Raw genomic sequence first — 16,496 nt, forward strand, 5'->3', positions numbered from 1 at the left:
AAATGACCAGCCAATCAACTTCCAGAGGAGGTGGGACTCACTGGCAAAGGAGGAAATCAACAGATGTGTTTGACTAAAGTACATCTTCCTGTTCTTGATCTGCAGCTACAACACTGTTCATCACCTGATCTGTTTCATTTGTAAAATTCACACACAAAGCATGCAGAGTTTTAAAATAGACTATCAGCTCAAACGTGCATCAGATAAAACTTTCAAAAGCTGGGAACAGTAAGAGGGAAAGAAATGCTCTGACAATACACAAGCCTTGAACACGTCTCCTAACAGATAGTTTAAAAACATTTTCCATTCAGTATAAAAACTAGTGACTGACCCCGGTGAAGAGGCACATGGCTGTGGGAACAGTTACACCCCGTAAAAGGTCGCCAGACGTTCCTTCAGCGGCAGTGGGAACTGATCTGAGAAACGTCTCCAGTTATCCTCGCCCACCTGGTTCTTAAAGCCATGAAGGATCTGATCACAAACACCAACAGAAATGTTAAAACGCATTTTAAAATAGATTATATGTATGTAGGCACTGCATGTCCCCCGTCTGACCACCAGGGGGCAGACTGACTCACCTTGTAGAACATGTCTCTGAGGTCATCTTTAGGATTGACCCAGGAGGCCACTGCGTCACAGAAGAAAATAAAGTCCTGCCCCAGGAGGAAAGGAGAAGAGGAGGTGATGATGGTGAAGACCAGAGAGCAGCAGAATGAAGCTGAGACACACCTGAGAGACGCTCACCTGTACCACTCCTCCTGGGTTCACACTGATCATGGTGCAGATTCCTCTGAACGCTGAGTCTTTCTCCTCGTTGTCTCTGATGTTTCTCAGAGAGGAGCACCTGAGAGAGTGACCAGCACATTTAAAACCAAGAATACTGATAAAAACTCAAAGTCCAGACATTTACAGACAGGTTTAGAGCTACAGACTGATGTTATCACTGCTTAAATCCTTCATACTGATGTCTGTCTCAGTGTTTATCTCCTGATCAGGCTCTCTGTTCTCATCTCTCTGACGTCCCCAACTATCAGAGAGTCCAGCATGCTTATAGAACAGAGTCTAACAAACATCTAAACAGAGAGACCTCTCTTAACTTTATCTAAGAGCTTCAGGAGCTCAGCTTTAGCACCTGGACTCTAACATTATTTCAGTAAGGGATGGACTGGAGGTCTGGGAGGATTTTGGGACAGGCACATGCAGCTGGGAGACTACAGAGCTCTGAGAAAGGATTGAGACTGCTCCTTCTCTCTGCAGCTCTGATCCCATGCATTTCTACGTTAGCCACATTTAACAATGACCAAAAACTACAACTGAAACAAATCAATGTCCAATACATGAAGGAGCTACTGAGGCAAAGAAAAACACATCACACTGAGGACCTAAAAGAGGACAAGGTTAGTCACATGGTTGGCAATGATTACAAACTGAAAGAAAAGAAACAGAGGAGGAGGAGGAAGAGGAGGAGGAGGAGAGAAGGAGGAGAGCAACAGGAGACAGCAGAGAGGAGATGAAGTAAATAAAAGATTGAATAATACACACCAGGGTCTTATAAACTGCTGTAGCATGGGAGCCACCTCTTGAGGACAAACGTAACCAAGACGACCAATTGTTATTGCTAAGGTAACGCAATCACGGTTACACACCACCAAACGCCAACCAAGACATGAGCAATGAGGAGGGAGGAGAAAAATAAAGAAAAAACAAACAACTCAGAGACAGAAATCAACAGAATCTGTGTATGATAATAAGAAAGAGAAGATTTCACTATTACTGCCCCCTGCTGGGGAGGAGGGCAAAATATGACACGCTAACAAAAACATACAACACGTTTAAGGGAGAACACATGGACAGGACATTCATAGAAAAGAGGCAAACAATGGTTCAGAGGTCATCAGAGTCTCAGAGTGAGATTCTCCCTTAAACTCACAGACTTCATAAGAAACACAAAGGTTGATTTATTCTGTTTACTCCAAGCAGACTACATGGAGGGAGACTAGAGTCCAGCACAGCAGAGGAGGAGGAGGAGGAGGAGGAGGGACGACCTGATTTAAGAGACACAAACTATGCAACATTCTCATTAACAAACAGGCATTTATGAACAGTCCAATGACACATGCAGAAAGCAGATGGTAGCTCATCAGAGAACGCTTCAGTGCAGGATAAACTCAGCGCACTCACACACCTTTAGGAGGACTGTGGCTTTAATAGGACGAGCCAATCAGAATTTCGCTCCACTAGTGGTTTGGTTTACGTTAAAAGTCTCTGATTCGTGCAGCTTCATGTTCTGAGACTCAGGTTTTGGTCGCTGCATTGAAAAAGTTCATTAATCTGGGGAAACAGAGTTACAAACGTATCCTGCATCAAACGTCGGCCATTCTTAACAACATTTAACATCTATTGGCAGATATGCATCCACATTTAAAGAACAGTAAATAAAAGCAACAAATAAACTGACAGCAAACAAACAGGAACACGTCTACAGTCCCTCTCTGAGTTTAGGTTTGGCTGGTTACACCCGGGCCCTGAACACATCGATTAAGGATCATTTGGCTCTTTAAATCCAATTGAACTTCCAACACCAGGAGCCAGAGTGTAACCTCTGATTCCACCTGTCCATGGCTCTCTGCTCTGCGTTTGGTCAGCTCTGGACTTCTCTCAATGAGTACTGAGGGGTTCTTCTCTACGTGTTAAAAGCTAGCAGTGTGAACTCACAGATCCTTCTCTCGCTCTGTCTCTCTGGACTCTACATTTACTCTGCTGCTTGCTCAGTCCACATTACTGAGTCCCAAGACTGGGCGCTTACATGGCTCGCTCGAGTCAAGAGTGTGAAGAATTTCACACCCAGGCGTGCCCAGGCTTTCTCTTCCTTTCATCTGTATTTACTCGGCCAGTTTGCAGGAATTTTTTACATGTTTTAGTGAAAGCAGAGAAACCTGTAAGGCTCAGACTTGGGAGGTTTTTCTTGGACAGAGATTACAGGCAGGACAGGCACCCTGAGGGATGTGCTGGATCCTGACTGAATGGACCTGAGTGTGTGAACACCTCCCTGAGAGTGACAGGAGAGCCTGCTGCCTGGCTCAGCACTGCCACCTAGTGGTACCTGTGTTCTCCAGGAGCGTCTTTGGAGTGTTTGGCCTGTTAATGATCTCCACCAGCTGGTGCAGCACCATGGAGACGTATGGCTGCATTTCAGGCCCTGAGGGAGACCAAACAGAGAGAAATTACACCTGTGGGTGGTCATCAGTTTGTAAATATATACAGGAAAAAAATCTACACGCTTTAAAACTCAGAAGCGCAGACCTCCACCAAGCATACTGTGATTGTCACCAACACTTTAGTCCTACTTTAATGTTATACTCCCTTTCAGCAGACTGTCTGCTACAATTTGGTGTTAGTTGCAGGTTTGTATGATAACTTGTTTCCTGACAGTGTTGAAAATCATGACGATCCAGTACATATTTCATATTCCAGATCTTAGTATCCAGAATATTGCCAGGATCTGGATCATACTTTGACATCTGTCAGAAATTATGGTGACCTTGTCTTGTATTGTTTTGCAAAGCAATCTGACCATTTATCGTGGAGTATACAAATGTGGTGAAAACAGCCCTATCTCACAATGATAAAGAATCCTTTAAAAAAATCCTGGATCCAGATGGTGATCTAGATGACCTCCACAATGTAATCACTTCTTTCTTATCCCATTTCGAACATTTCCTGAAAATTTCATTAAGATCCTTTTGTAACTAGGGCCGAGGTAACTAATGCTCAGTGTTGTTGGAGGTGTTTCAGGTGTTGGTGCTGGAACAGTTTAATGAAAGCAGGAGGGTAAGGCTCATACCAGAACAAAAATAAAGAATAACTCACCCATTTGTATAGAAATCTCTCCGATGGCCCATGTTGCATTGTTGCAGACTGATATTAACTCTGGGTTTAAATTTGTTCCCAGTATGGGCATAAAATCAGCTGCAAGAAGGAGAGCAGGTTAGCGTAGCACATGGCTAACAGCTCACTCTAAAACAGTGTTTGTGAAGCTAACTCTTAGCGCTAACACATACCGATGCACGGTTTGACGTGTTGGAAACAAGCTTTGGTCAGATCCCCGAGCAGAGCGAAGGAGCTCTGACGCACTTCTGGCATTTTGTCCTGAGCGGTGACAGAACAAAGGTGAAAAACAACAACAGAAAGACCTCGACAGGTAAGTTTCAGGTGTCACAGCTGCTCACCTGCATACACTGGTACATCAGAGTCAGGATGTTACTACGAGCCACCAGCTGCTCGATGGTTCCTCCCAAACCCTCAGCCAGTCCACTGAGAAGATCCAGAGCCACGATCATGAAGTCTTTGTCAGGAGACTCGTACTGGTCCGGCTGGGACTGATGAAGCTGGAGGAGGAGGGGATAATGAGGAAAGGTTGAAGGTTGAATTACTGATCATAAACGACCACAAAGAGAACCAGGATAACCTACAGACTCTTTATCTGTTCTGATTTAACACGTCTCATTACAAAGTTTCACTAAATGCTTTGTGACTCAGCTAAGAGTGTTACTTCATACAGCATGTGCTCCGTCTGTCATACTCTGATCATTTCTTCTCTTTCTTTGTCCCTTTGCAGCTTCTGTATTTTGTGGAATCCTCTTCCTCTGAGGTCATCCTGATTCATGCTTTCTCTTTAATCACAGCTTCTCTCTGAGATAGACTGCTGAGATCTTCCATACAGACAATGATTGGGAATCAGCTCGAAAAGCCCAAAAGCTACCAGAGGTTTTAAGTATGTTACAGCAAAGTTTTTCAATTGTGTTTTTGTTTCATCCACATCTCAAAGTATCTGAAAACAAAGAAGATAACTACAGCAGGACATATCAGCTTCTTTAAGACATGAAGGAAAACAAAAAGCAGTTAGAGAGACCATCCTGAGCACTCACCATGGCCTGAGCCAGAGTCTTCTGGACCAGGTTTACGCAGCGTTGGTACACAGGCTCACAGTACGGCAGGAACCCACTCTGCAGGGCCGTGGCTACAGACGACAGACACTGAAGAGGACAAATGGGTTAGGTAAAGACAGAGGTCAAAGGTCAGATAAAGACAGAGGTCTGTTATAGGAGAATGAGGACTGACAGACTGACCTCTAAGAGAGGGAAGAGGTCTTTGTCTTCATCCTTCAGCTGATTCCATTTCTGGATGAGCGGGGGCATCAACATCTGGATGTACTCCTGACAAACACAGAGACGTTATTCAGCCTGAGCTCAGGCACAGGGAGCAGATATAAACAGATAAACACAGACTTCACTGCAGACTGATCAGAGACCAGTTCACTGTTTTAACCTCCTGGAGAGCACCTTTTAAAACATCAAAAAGTACCCATGACCCCAGCAAGACAATAACAGTGAAACTCTCCTATAAATATTAATATTGATGATCTGTGTACCGGTTTATTGAGGTGATGTCCCACTGAGTCAGCCAGGGTGCCAATGGCGTCGTAGAGGATGAGCAGGTTCTTGTGCTGGTACTTGCTGAAAGCGAACACCAGAGTGTCCAGGATGAAGGCCAGGTAGGGAACCAGCTCTGTGCACGCCTCCTCCTCCAATGTGGCGAAGGCACTGGAGGTGTGGAGAGGATCAGAGCAGAGGGAGAAGAAGGCGATAAATCAGCGAATACTTGAGGGGGATCAGTGCATGTTTAAGAGATGAAAACACAGGTCAGGGTTTAGAGCTGGCGCTCACCTGCAGGCGGCCTCCTGCACACGCTTGTTGCTGTCCAGGATGCGTTTGAGCAGCTCCGTCATCAGAGGCTTTAGGTACGTATCAGGCGGCTGGCTGACGACCCAGTGAGCGTACCGGCTCAGAGTCCAGCAGGTGATGGAGCGAACCAGAGCCTTCTTATCAGACAGACACTGGACCAGGTGAGGGATGAGCTCAGGCAGGTATGGGATCATTCCCTGCATGCAGCCTGGAGCAGAGGTGACAATGAGCATCTGTCTTTCTGCTGCTGCTCTGTTTCAGAAGAACTGACATCACCATGCCTTTATTTCCTGTGATCAAAAACAGACATCCTCTTTTACCTTCAGCGATGGCTCCCAGCACCAGAATGCCCGACTCTTTGACCACCCACTCCGGGTGGAAGAGCAGCTCTTTGAGGAGCGGTAGGATGTGCAGCAACAGATCGTCTCTGAACACGTTTGCCAACACGTCCAGCGCTGCAGCCGAACACTTTCCTGTGTAAGAGGGAAAACGCACACACAAACACACACACAAACACACACACACACACACACACACACACACACACACACACACACACACACACACACACACACACACACACACACACACACACATACACACACACACACAGACATGTGCAGACAGACATCACAAACAAAGAAAAGCCATCACTGCACTGAGCTTCAAAGATGTGACTGAGGAGACTGAAGGTCAGAGGAAGAATCTTATCACTCTGAAACAGAGACATCTTCATCCTCTCAGGCTCTGAACTCACGCAGGTTCCAGTCTGAGATGGTATCATCATCATCCAGTTCATCGTCCTCGTCTTCATCGTCTTCGATGCCATCGCCCTCGTGCTGCTGCGCGACCGTACGGGAGCGATGGAAGCGTGGTCGAATGTCCTGCTCATTGTCAGGAATGGCTTCATCTTCCTCTGTGTCGCCCTGATGGAAAAACACGAGGCACCAGAGGTAAAATACAGATACACTACCAGGTTACTTCTGACAGAAAGATCAGCGCACAGTTAGCACTGAGTCACTAAATTCTGGAAACTGGATTGAAAATGTTTAATCTAAAGAAAACAAACTATCTGATTAATTATCTAATGTCCAATACTTTGTAATTTGGGGTTTGTGCAGAAGTAAGACGGACTCTTTCTGTTGTGGAGCTGGGTTTCCATTACACTGTCATTTCAGCCCACCAACAGTCACATAAACAACTGAACTGAAGCACATGTCATCCTGTCAGGGCAGTTTGTCTCCTCACCCACAGCTCCACATATTGAACCATATAAACTGACCTTGAGCAGGATGATGTCGATCTCTGAGTACTTCATCCCGTTGACAAGCACCGGGGTGAGCCTGAGAGGAAGAGGAGAAGAATGATGAGGAGAGAGTGCGAGGAGAGGAGCAGCATCACTCACATGTGAGTCTCGCTGCGGGTGCAGAGGACAGAGACAGTTTGGTGACAGACGATACAGCTCAGGTCAAAGGTCAGGCTCTTAATCAGATGTCCTGAGGTGAGGCGGGAAAATATCATGCTAAACTACAAGGTCTGCACCAAGCAGGACCAAGGTTGCCATGAATCAACAGCTTGTAATATTCGAGATCACTGTCTGTGTGTGTGTGTGTGAGTGTGTGTGTGTGCTCTTACTGGGAGAGGTGTCCACACAGCACCTCCTTACACACCGGCTGCTCCGCCAGAGTGAGCCAGAACTCACAGGCCTCCAAGGCCACGTTCTCATCCTGGTCCTGAGTCCTCTGCAGCATGTACTGACATCACAGACAGAAACACAGACACATATTACAACCACACAGAGACACACAAAGACATATTTAAACTAGTGCTGTCAGGCGATTAAAAAAATTAATATAATTAATTACAGGATTTGTAATTAATTAATCTAATTAATCGCATTTTAATCCCATTTCTGCTTAAGTCCCCAAAATAAAGAATTTGAATTCCAGGACATTAAAATTACATCAAAAGACATTAAAAAAACATTTAAAAATAAGGTGGGAATATATACAACATATTTTTAGGTACCCTGATGCATAAGGAACACATGAAAAAAGTTTTATGGTTCTATCTTTACAAAATCTACACATTCCTGCACCTAAGATAAGCTTATTTGATTTTTATGACGGTTTTTACTTCTGTGACATTTTTACACAATGTGGACTCAATTTCACTGCAATATGAACTTCTACACTTCTATAAGGTCAGGAGAACCAGGGCTAAAGGCTAAAAACTGTGAGGAATTATGTACAGAACACTTAATTCAAGTCTTGGATCAAAGAAAAGTTAAGTATTTTCAGTTTAACATGCTCTGAACACACAAACTGTTGCTCATTGGTGCAGAGCAGCCCCAAGCTGAAACATGACACCAGGACGATGGAAGGAAATTTTCAAAGAATTCTTTAGATTTAAATACAGGGCAAATATCGATCATTCAGGGCTTGGTTCATGCAGTAAAGAGTGTAGAATTATCTGCTTTTTACAGAATTGAGCTAGAGCAAACGGTTGATTTTCTGCAGATTTTCAAAAAGGACATGTGGATAAACGAGATGTGGACGGCAGTCTCACAAAAATCACTCTCGCTTCCCCCCGGTTTAAAGCACCAAGTGTGATACATTCAGGGATCGCCTGAAATTTGAGGATCTGACGAGACCACCACTTTTTTTTTACAGCTTTTGAATAGGACAGACGGTTTGTAAATGCCAGACATTTAAAAATAAGTGCTTCTTTGAAACCCCCCGCATGTTTGGGATCCAGCGTCAATTTTTATAATGCGTTAATTTGCGGTGTAATTAATTAATCTACTTAACACGTTAAAATGACAGCCCTAATTTAAAAATGTTATAACTTTATATATATGGTTATTAAACAAGGAGTACTCAGTGATGAAGAAACAAAGCAAGAGTTAAGTCAGAAAAACAAGAATAAGGTGACGGTTTGTGCCAGTGTGAAACTATCCAATCATCATTAATATCAGACTGTGACAGAGACTGCCCCTCTCCTCCAGTCTCTCACCTCGATGATGTTGTGCATGTGCGGCAGCAGGCGATCCAGGCGAACTTCTAGCAGCATGACGAGAGCTCTGCACACATTCTTCCTCACCTCAGGCTCCTCATCTGTCGCCAGAGCAAACAGGTTCTGCAGAGGAGAGAGGAGAGGAGAGGAGATTCAAGAGTCTGCTCTGCACGACAAAATCTTCTGCTGCAGAATCATGACGTATGTGTGGATAAAGAACAATGTATGCTTATAAATAGATACTGCAATGTTTCCATGGCTGGAATAAAATGCTTGATTCTTGTTGGACAAAACTGCACAGCATTGTATTGACATTTTTCAACAGCACACTGCTGTAACGGATAACTCGATCAACTGATTTAACAGAAAGAAGACATTGAATCATCAATAAGAATCAGACATTTAGCCTGCCCAGAGCTGGAGGAGCAGAAAACAGGTGACTGCCCCCATAAAGAGGGTTTTTCTAAAAGGAGACAGTTTACACCACATAGAGGACATGATACTGTGCGTCAGCCTGAAGGAGCGGACTCACCTCGATGAAAGGGTCGATGTGCAGCATGAGGGCCTGAGTCCTGCTGATGATGAACTGATTGACACAGGCGATGGCATGAGACCTGAAACACAAACACAGACTGTTACAGCATGCAGACACACTGACACTCTGTAGCCCATCTTTGTCTTCTCTGCTCCCCTCTTTACGTCAGGAGACCTGCTGCTTTACAGAATCCAAACCTTTATTCATACGGTGAGGTCACTCTTAATGTCTCTGTATCGTGTTAATCATAACATGCTGTTCATGTGCTGCATAAAACATACTCACTATTTATTTATGATTTAAGATAAGCTTCAGACAGAAGCTTTAATAATAGAAAAGGAGGCGGAGCTTTAATGTAAATGTCCTACTTTCAGTATTGAAACAAAGAGGTTCCAATGTGCTGCAGATACACACAATACATCAGAGATCGTGTTCATATTATCAGGAAAATTTAGCCCCATCAATATGGATTGATAACACTGGATTAAACACTGGATTAAATACAATTAATTGTGGTCAGAATTACTATGTAAAGATTTAAGAAATGACTTCTTGAACATCTGCAGAGACTAATGATAACATCTAAATAAACTTTGTCTTAAATTTGATTAAGGTGTGACTGAAAGCAAACTCAGAACTAGATCTTAATATAGTACCTGATATCAAGAGAACCTGAACTTAATGGTTCCTGATTGGAAAACAGTACCTGATCTTTGGACTGTTGTGCTTGAAGAACTGTAAAAACTTGGGGATCATGATGTTCAGAGGTCGATCCAGCATGTCACTGTCCAGGATCTCAGCAGAGTCCTCACAGATCTTCTGCAGGGCACCAAATGCTCCCTGAGGGATGAAATAAAGAAGGAAACACAGAGGATGAGATCTTTGACCCTATTATAGTTTCAGGTTGTGTGAAAAGTCAGGGAAAGATCTGTTACAGGATCAAAAGACGAGCAGATACCCCATAATGTGACTTCTTCTCAAACCAGGGATCTGATCCATGAAGCTGAACAGAGCTGAGACCAACAAGCTCCACACTGTATTCCATTATATTTGAACCTTTTTTTATTTTACAGGACAGGTGCTGCTGTTGGTTTTTATCTGAGAGCTCTGATTTGATATCAGCAGAAATAAAGAGGAGGTTTTAAAAAATAGTGCTGAAACCTCCTCTGGCAGTTCATGTTGTCTGGTGGATTAAACCGTCTAGACAGAGACAGAGACAGCTGGAGTAAGACATCCCACTCCAGAGGAGATTGGACTTCAACGTGTCTGAACAGGAAATAAACCAAAACCAGAGACTTTTACAGTGAATCAAGAAGAGGGAGTTTCAAAAGAGGATTGTTTAAAAGCTTTGACTGAGTCAATTTATCAGGACAATAAAACTACGCGACTCTGATTTTTGTTCATTTGGGGCTTTTACAACTTCATTTGTGAATGATAGGACAGTGAATGGAGCAGGAAACTAGGAGAGAGACAGAGGGTGGGGGGATGGACATGTGAGAAAGGGGCCCCAGGCTGGAAGTGAACCATGTCCACGCGGTATGCAGGCACGCAACTTAACCAGTCAGCCAAGCTCTGCACCTGATTCAACCCAGTCCTGTACCATTCACCTACAGCTTCTGTACTGGGACTTAAACAGTTGGACTGGGAGATCTCAGCCTCATATTTAGGGTACTTTGGCTTCACTTTTGTGCAAAGAGGAGAAAGTGAACCATTCCAGTTTTACATCTAGACTCCTGGAACACTTCAGGTAATGTCTGGATTAGGAATGCACTGGTACTGATATCCGATATTAATATTGCTGTTGTAGCCAATAACCGATATTTACCGATATCATTATTGGTAAAAGAAAACAAAAACAATCTGAGATGATGTGTCAAGGTAGTTCAGAGAGAAAGAGTGGCGCAATTGTGAGAAGACGAGGATCCAAGGATGAAGAGCCCGGATGAACATGATCAAAAAAGTACATAAGAGAAGAAAGTCCACTCTTCTCAGATAGTTTTGGTGTTTACATAGTCATAAAATACAATTTAATTTGGGTCTTGAAAGATTACTCGAGATGCTCTGAAAATGGTTGGAAGCAAATAACTAAATATTGGCCCACTTTTACACATCGCCCGATATCGATATGTTAAAAAAATGACCAACATGTTTTAGATTCCTGCTTTCTTTGTTCTCCTTTACTGCTGGAGGCGGTTCAGTCTGTTTCTACAGACCAGAACGTGGAGCGGAACTGGTTTCACTTTGAGGTTTAGTTTCCACGTTTTCTACTCATAATCCATTCAGTTTTCAAGTGATGTGATTAGGGATGCACCGATATGAAAATTTTGGCCGATAATGATATTAGTATTGTTGTTATGGCAGATAACCGATATTTACCGATATCCATGTTGGTAAAAAATAAAAATAAAAATAATTCAAAAAGAAAAACAAAAGCTATCTGAGATGATGTGTCAAGGTAGGTCGGAAGAAAGGAGTGAAACTATCGTGAGAAAAGTCGACCTTGGAGAGGATCAAAGGATGGAGTGCCCGGGATGAATGTGATCAAAAAAGTATGTTTTGTCTGATTTTTGGATCAAAAACAGGAGGAGACATAAAAGAATTGTGTCCACTCTTCTCAGATACTTTTGGTGTTTACATAGTCATAGAATACAATTTAATTTGGGTCTTGAAAGATCGTTACAGATGCTCTGAAAATGCCAGCAGCTAATGAGTAAATATCTGCTCGATACCGATGTGTTAAAAAATGACGAACATCGTCCGATACCAATATTAATAGTGATATGTTGTGCACTCCTAACTATGGATGAAACAAATCTGGGATAAAGGATAATAAATGTTGATAGTAGTGTGAAACGACGGTGTTAGAAGGAACTGCTGCACACTGTGTTTGTATGATATATGAAACACATGAAGGTAAAAGAAGTGAGATCTGATATTCATTCAAACTCAGTGTTAGAAAAAAAACCAAAAACAAGTGTAAAAATACATAAATATGCACTGAGCTGTGTGTGACAGTGATGGTTGATGCTGTTTCACACAGCTCAGTATATACTCAGACGAGTGTGTGTGTGTGTATAAAATTCAAGATGCGTTCTCTTCACAGAGGATCTCCTCCTTGTGTGAGTGAAATGAAAATGCGTTCATTCGTAATCTACAACCAGATTCATCCACTTCTGCTCCAATAACCTTCAAACAGTCGGCACGCAGTCTTTCTTACACACATTTACCCTCTCTCCCCCACACACACATTAACACTTTCTCACACACACACACACACACTTTGCGTCTAGCACTGGCTGCTCCTCTGATGGTTAGTATGCATGTTCACAGCACGCTGCAGACTTCAGTCTCTCTTTCTCTCTCAACGCCGTCTGAGAAGCAGATTACGGCGCCGCACTAACACTTATGCTGTCTGAAACACGTTGCCATGGAAACCATCCTCGTGTCGGCGTTCCTCTGAGATGACGGATCCAAAAAAAAAAAAAAAAAGAGAGAGAAAGCCAGAGGGGGAGAAGGCAAGGAGGAAGAGGAGGAGAGAGACTGTGTCAAGGTCACAAACAGGAAAAGACAAAGAGACGCCGAGGTGAAGAAAGTCACAGACAGCTCAGTCGCCCTAAAGACACCGATTAAACACGAGGAGAGTGAGGATATAACACACTGAATACTCCACGAGGAGAAAACCAATAACTCCAACAGGGAAGGAGAGACACTGCTTTTACAGTGTCAAAGAGGAAAATATCACCATGTGTTTTATTTTTCTGTTTGTTTCACCCTGACTCTGTGAGGTGTGGAGGAGCCACTGTAAAATTAACAGAGTGACAGCTGGTCAGACTAACTAATACACTGAAAAATTAAAAAAAAGATCCAATATTTCACCCCAAGTTTTTATTTATTGAATGATATATATCAAATCTTAAGTCTGACAGGAAAAAATCAGGATATCAATTTTGATTACATGCATGTGTTTTACTATAGAAAGATGACTTCTCTCAATCTCACAAGACCTTCACAAATCAGATCTCAGCTTTTTTACCACTAGAACAATTAACTTTGGAAAATACAATCATGTTATCATTTTTCAAGAATTTTGGTTTCCATAAATCTTGGATCTAGAGGAATATTCTAAAGGAGACTAATGAGTGGTTGTCTGATCCCAAGTACTGAAAGGCCAGGTAGACCTTATCATTATGTGCAACTGTCGTCTCTATGTATACATAGAGATGGGTACGGAATTAGGTACTTTTAACGGTACTGACCAAATTCTGTCAAAAGTACCAGGTACCGATATGCATAAAATCAAAAGGTACCATGTTTGGGTACCTAAACGCATCCTTGTGACTGTGAAGGAGTGGAAGAGCAGACAATTTCCCATGCTGGACATGAACACAGCATTGCAAGGTTATATATCAAAGAATAAATATGTGAAATTGAAAAAAAAAAAAAAAAAATATATATATATATATATATATATATATATATATATATATATACATGTATTTGTAATTGATATTTTTTACCACATAAACACAAAAAGTAACAATTATTGGTACTGTTTGGTACTGATACCGATTGCCAGGTACTGAGCATCGGTACCATATCGTTTCAAATGTGAAAGGTACCCATCCCTATGTATACATAATGTATGGGTATCTGATATGTAAACACATGAGTACATAAATGACCACTTTAGAGCTGAAACGATTCCTCGAATGATTCGAGGTACTCAATAACAAGAAATACTCGAGTAATTTTCTCCGCTTCGAGGAATCGTTTAATTTTAAAAAAGATCAAAGAGTGGTATTTCAAATAGAGCTGAGGCCATATTAAGAGAGTTTTCAAACCCATCAAGCTAACTCTTATACAAAATAGCAACTAGCAACAAATCTAGCTTCTTTTCAGGAGTTTGGAGACTAATGGGTCATTCTACGAAACGGGTCCGCAACATTTGATGAGATGTACAAGGCACAAAAAATGTGTCAAAGTGTGTTTACAAATTTTGGAGCTACCAAAGCAAGTGCTCTTTGACATGCTGTATAAGAAAATTCTATTTCTGAAAGAGAAAAATTTTCATTCAAAAAATAACTGCTGTATTGTATTTTATCCGATTACTTGATTAATCGATGGGATATTCAGTAGAATACTCGAATACTAAAATATTCAATAGCTGCAGCCCTAGAACACTTACATATGCATACAGATGTATAAATAGCTTACTATTAACCCACTGATGTCAGTAAAGATGTGTTACTGCTTTTTCACTAAATGACTTTCTTTTCTGATTTATCCTCGTATTTCTTATTATTTGTTTTTCCCATGTTTTATTTACATTTTGTCCTTCTTTTCTTTCCTTTTTTGTGTGTGTGTGTGTGTGGGTCAGAGAGGGCAAGGATATGGGTTGAAAAGAAAAACTGTACAAGTCATCTCATCACTGATATTGTATCAGGTTGGACTCTTCTGTTGTCTTGCATTTCACTTTATTGGAGATAGAAATCTTTTCCCACCAAAAACAAATCATACAAAAGAAATCCGAAAATAGATGAAGATGTCACTAGATAATCAAAGACAAATTCAATCTGACCTCTCTAGAAGTGGAGAGCAGTGTGTCAGCTTTGAGGTCATGTTTCATATTCCCTGTTCAGAGCCTAGTTATGGTTGGTTATCATGCTTTACTGAAGGCTGGTTCACAGAGTCTCTGGAGTGGTCAGCTAACGATCTTTGAACAGATTTGTATTTGGTGGAGCTCTTTAGAGGCACTGGCACCATGTGGTGTCAGAGTGCTGTGACTCAAACCAGATGACGAGTTTGTCCCCTTGTTCAAAACGATCGAAGTCAGCTGAGGAAACAAACTCATTGTTACAATATGTGCTGCGTTTTTCACAAGTCAGGCTAAAAGCTGCAGGTCATCACAGCTGATATTTACTGAATCTATCCTCTAACCTGAAGGAGTGTGTGTACAGCATCAGATCATTCCCTCTGAGGTGTGTGTCTGTGTGTCTGCGTGTGTGATCAGAGAAGGGTACAGAAATGGGAGTGGCCTGAAACATTCCTGCGATGCTGAAACATCTGAAGTGTAATCCTCCCTTCAGGCTGAGCCTGCTGAAGGTCATTAAAACTGAGTCTGTCAGTCATGAGACAAGAGAGAGGAGAGAGTTTATCCAGCTGAGCTGTGGAGTCTAAATAACATTTAGCTCTACGAGAGAAAGAGGGGGAGAGGGAGACGGCATGACAAAGCGCTTGAAAACACGATTGTTTGACCTGAACTTGACCCTTAAAAGCACTTTCCAAACACCCATTTATCAGAGCCGTAAAACTGCTCTCGGGCAAAATCTATAAAGAGACAACGTTAGACTCGGCATCCAAAACAGCTGCTGGAGTCTTTTTATAGAGAGAGGGGAAGAGGGGGAGAAAGGGGGAGGGGGGTACAGATATGGCTGCTAACCCTCATATTAGTAAGGGAACTGCTGGTGTAGATTTCCCTCCCTACCACAGAAAAGCGTCCTGTGCAGACACTGAACGTGTTAAAACATTTTATAATGAAAGGAAACTAAACTTCAGACAGTCTGTCAGAGCCTCCAGGACTCTGTAGACTTCAAAAACCTGAATGCTGCAGATTTAAAATGAAGAAATGGAAGTCAAAGTTTGGATGTTTGAATATCTTTCTGTGCAACACACTGAACATTGACTGTGAACGAGCTTCCAACACACTGATCAGCTTTTCTTAGGGTTTTCAGCTTCCTAACTTGCAGGGGTGGGAGAAAAAAAATCGAAAATCGATATATTGAGATTTTTGTTTGATAATATCAAAATCAGCATCCTTTATCAAAAAAATCTTTTTTTTTCCAAATTGGCGCTTTTATTTCTATTTACTTTGCAGACCAAAAGCTTCAGTAAGAGCGGATTGTCAAAGATCAAGGCTCCGCTGCACCTCCCCTTCTTCTTCTTCGTTGCCACTATTTTCAAACAAATGCGACATATCAGCTTGTTGGTGTTCATGAACTCACACTTTGTTCATTCTGATAAAAAAAAAAAATATTCCCACACTGGGACTGTGGCAGGCGGCTTAAGAACAGGATCTTTCGTGCCATCACTCATATTAGCGTGTTTCCTCCTTACCCCTCAGGACGCTCGCTTCAGCTCTCTCCGTGCGTACGCGCGAGCAGCCCCGTCGCAAAAGATGCCAAAGATCGCATTTTTGACAGATG

At 42.3% G+C, this 16,496-nt stretch overlaps 1 protein-coding gene across 3 annotated transcripts in view; it reads right to left on the reverse strand.

The window, feature by feature from the left end:
- Nucleotides 1-16,496, reverse strand: part of tnpo1 (transportin 1) — a 28,254-nt gene that overhangs the window by 2,826 nt on the left and 8,932 nt on the right. The window contains exons 6-24 of one of the 3 annotated variants that reach the window (XM_074690097.1): nucleotides 10,001-10,134; nucleotides 9,292-9,373; nucleotides 8,760-8,882; nucleotides 7,380-7,498; nucleotides 7,027-7,087; nucleotides 6,502-6,670; nucleotides 6,065-6,217; nucleotides 5,727-5,952; nucleotides 5,432-5,603; nucleotides 5,130-5,216; nucleotides 4,929-5,036; nucleotides 4,230-4,388; nucleotides 4,062-4,149; nucleotides 3,871-3,969; nucleotides 3,104-3,199; nucleotides 1,543-1,618; nucleotides 745-844; nucleotides 579-653; nucleotides 332-471 (exon numbers count right to left, since the gene is read on the reverse strand). In XM_074690097.1, the coding sequence (XP_074546198.1) occupies nucleotides 364-471; nucleotides 579-653; nucleotides 745-844; nucleotides 1,543-1,618; nucleotides 3,104-3,199; nucleotides 3,871-3,969; nucleotides 4,062-4,149; nucleotides 4,230-4,388; nucleotides 4,929-5,036; nucleotides 5,130-5,216; nucleotides 5,432-5,603; nucleotides 5,727-5,952; nucleotides 6,065-6,217; nucleotides 6,502-6,670; nucleotides 7,027-7,087; nucleotides 7,380-7,498; nucleotides 8,760-8,882; nucleotides 9,292-9,373; nucleotides 10,001-10,134 (2,235 nt within the window). In that variant the 3' untranslated portion in view covers nucleotides 332-363. Of the gene's footprint in view, nucleotides 1-331; nucleotides 472-578; nucleotides 654-744; nucleotides 845-1,542; nucleotides 1,619-1,930; nucleotides 3,200-3,870; nucleotides 3,970-4,061; nucleotides 4,150-4,229; nucleotides 4,389-4,928; nucleotides 5,037-5,129; nucleotides 5,217-5,431; nucleotides 5,604-5,726; nucleotides 5,953-6,064; nucleotides 6,218-6,501; nucleotides 6,671-7,026; nucleotides 7,088-7,379; nucleotides 7,499-8,759; nucleotides 8,883-9,291; nucleotides 9,374-10,000; nucleotides 10,135-16,496 lie in introns of those variants that run through there. The other 2 variants (XR_012599700.1, XR_012599699.1) reach the window with 2 other exon arrangements.

Source organism: Halichoeres trimaculatus, unplaced genomic scaffold (genome assembly GCF_033239565.1).
Source record: "Halichoeres trimaculatus isolate MK-OKI-2021-1 unplaced genomic scaffold, fHalTri1.1 fHalTri1_scaffold_16, whole genome shotgun sequence".
Lineage (NCBI taxonomy): Eukaryota > Metazoa > Chordata > Actinopteri > Labriformes > Labridae > Halichoeres > Halichoeres trimaculatus.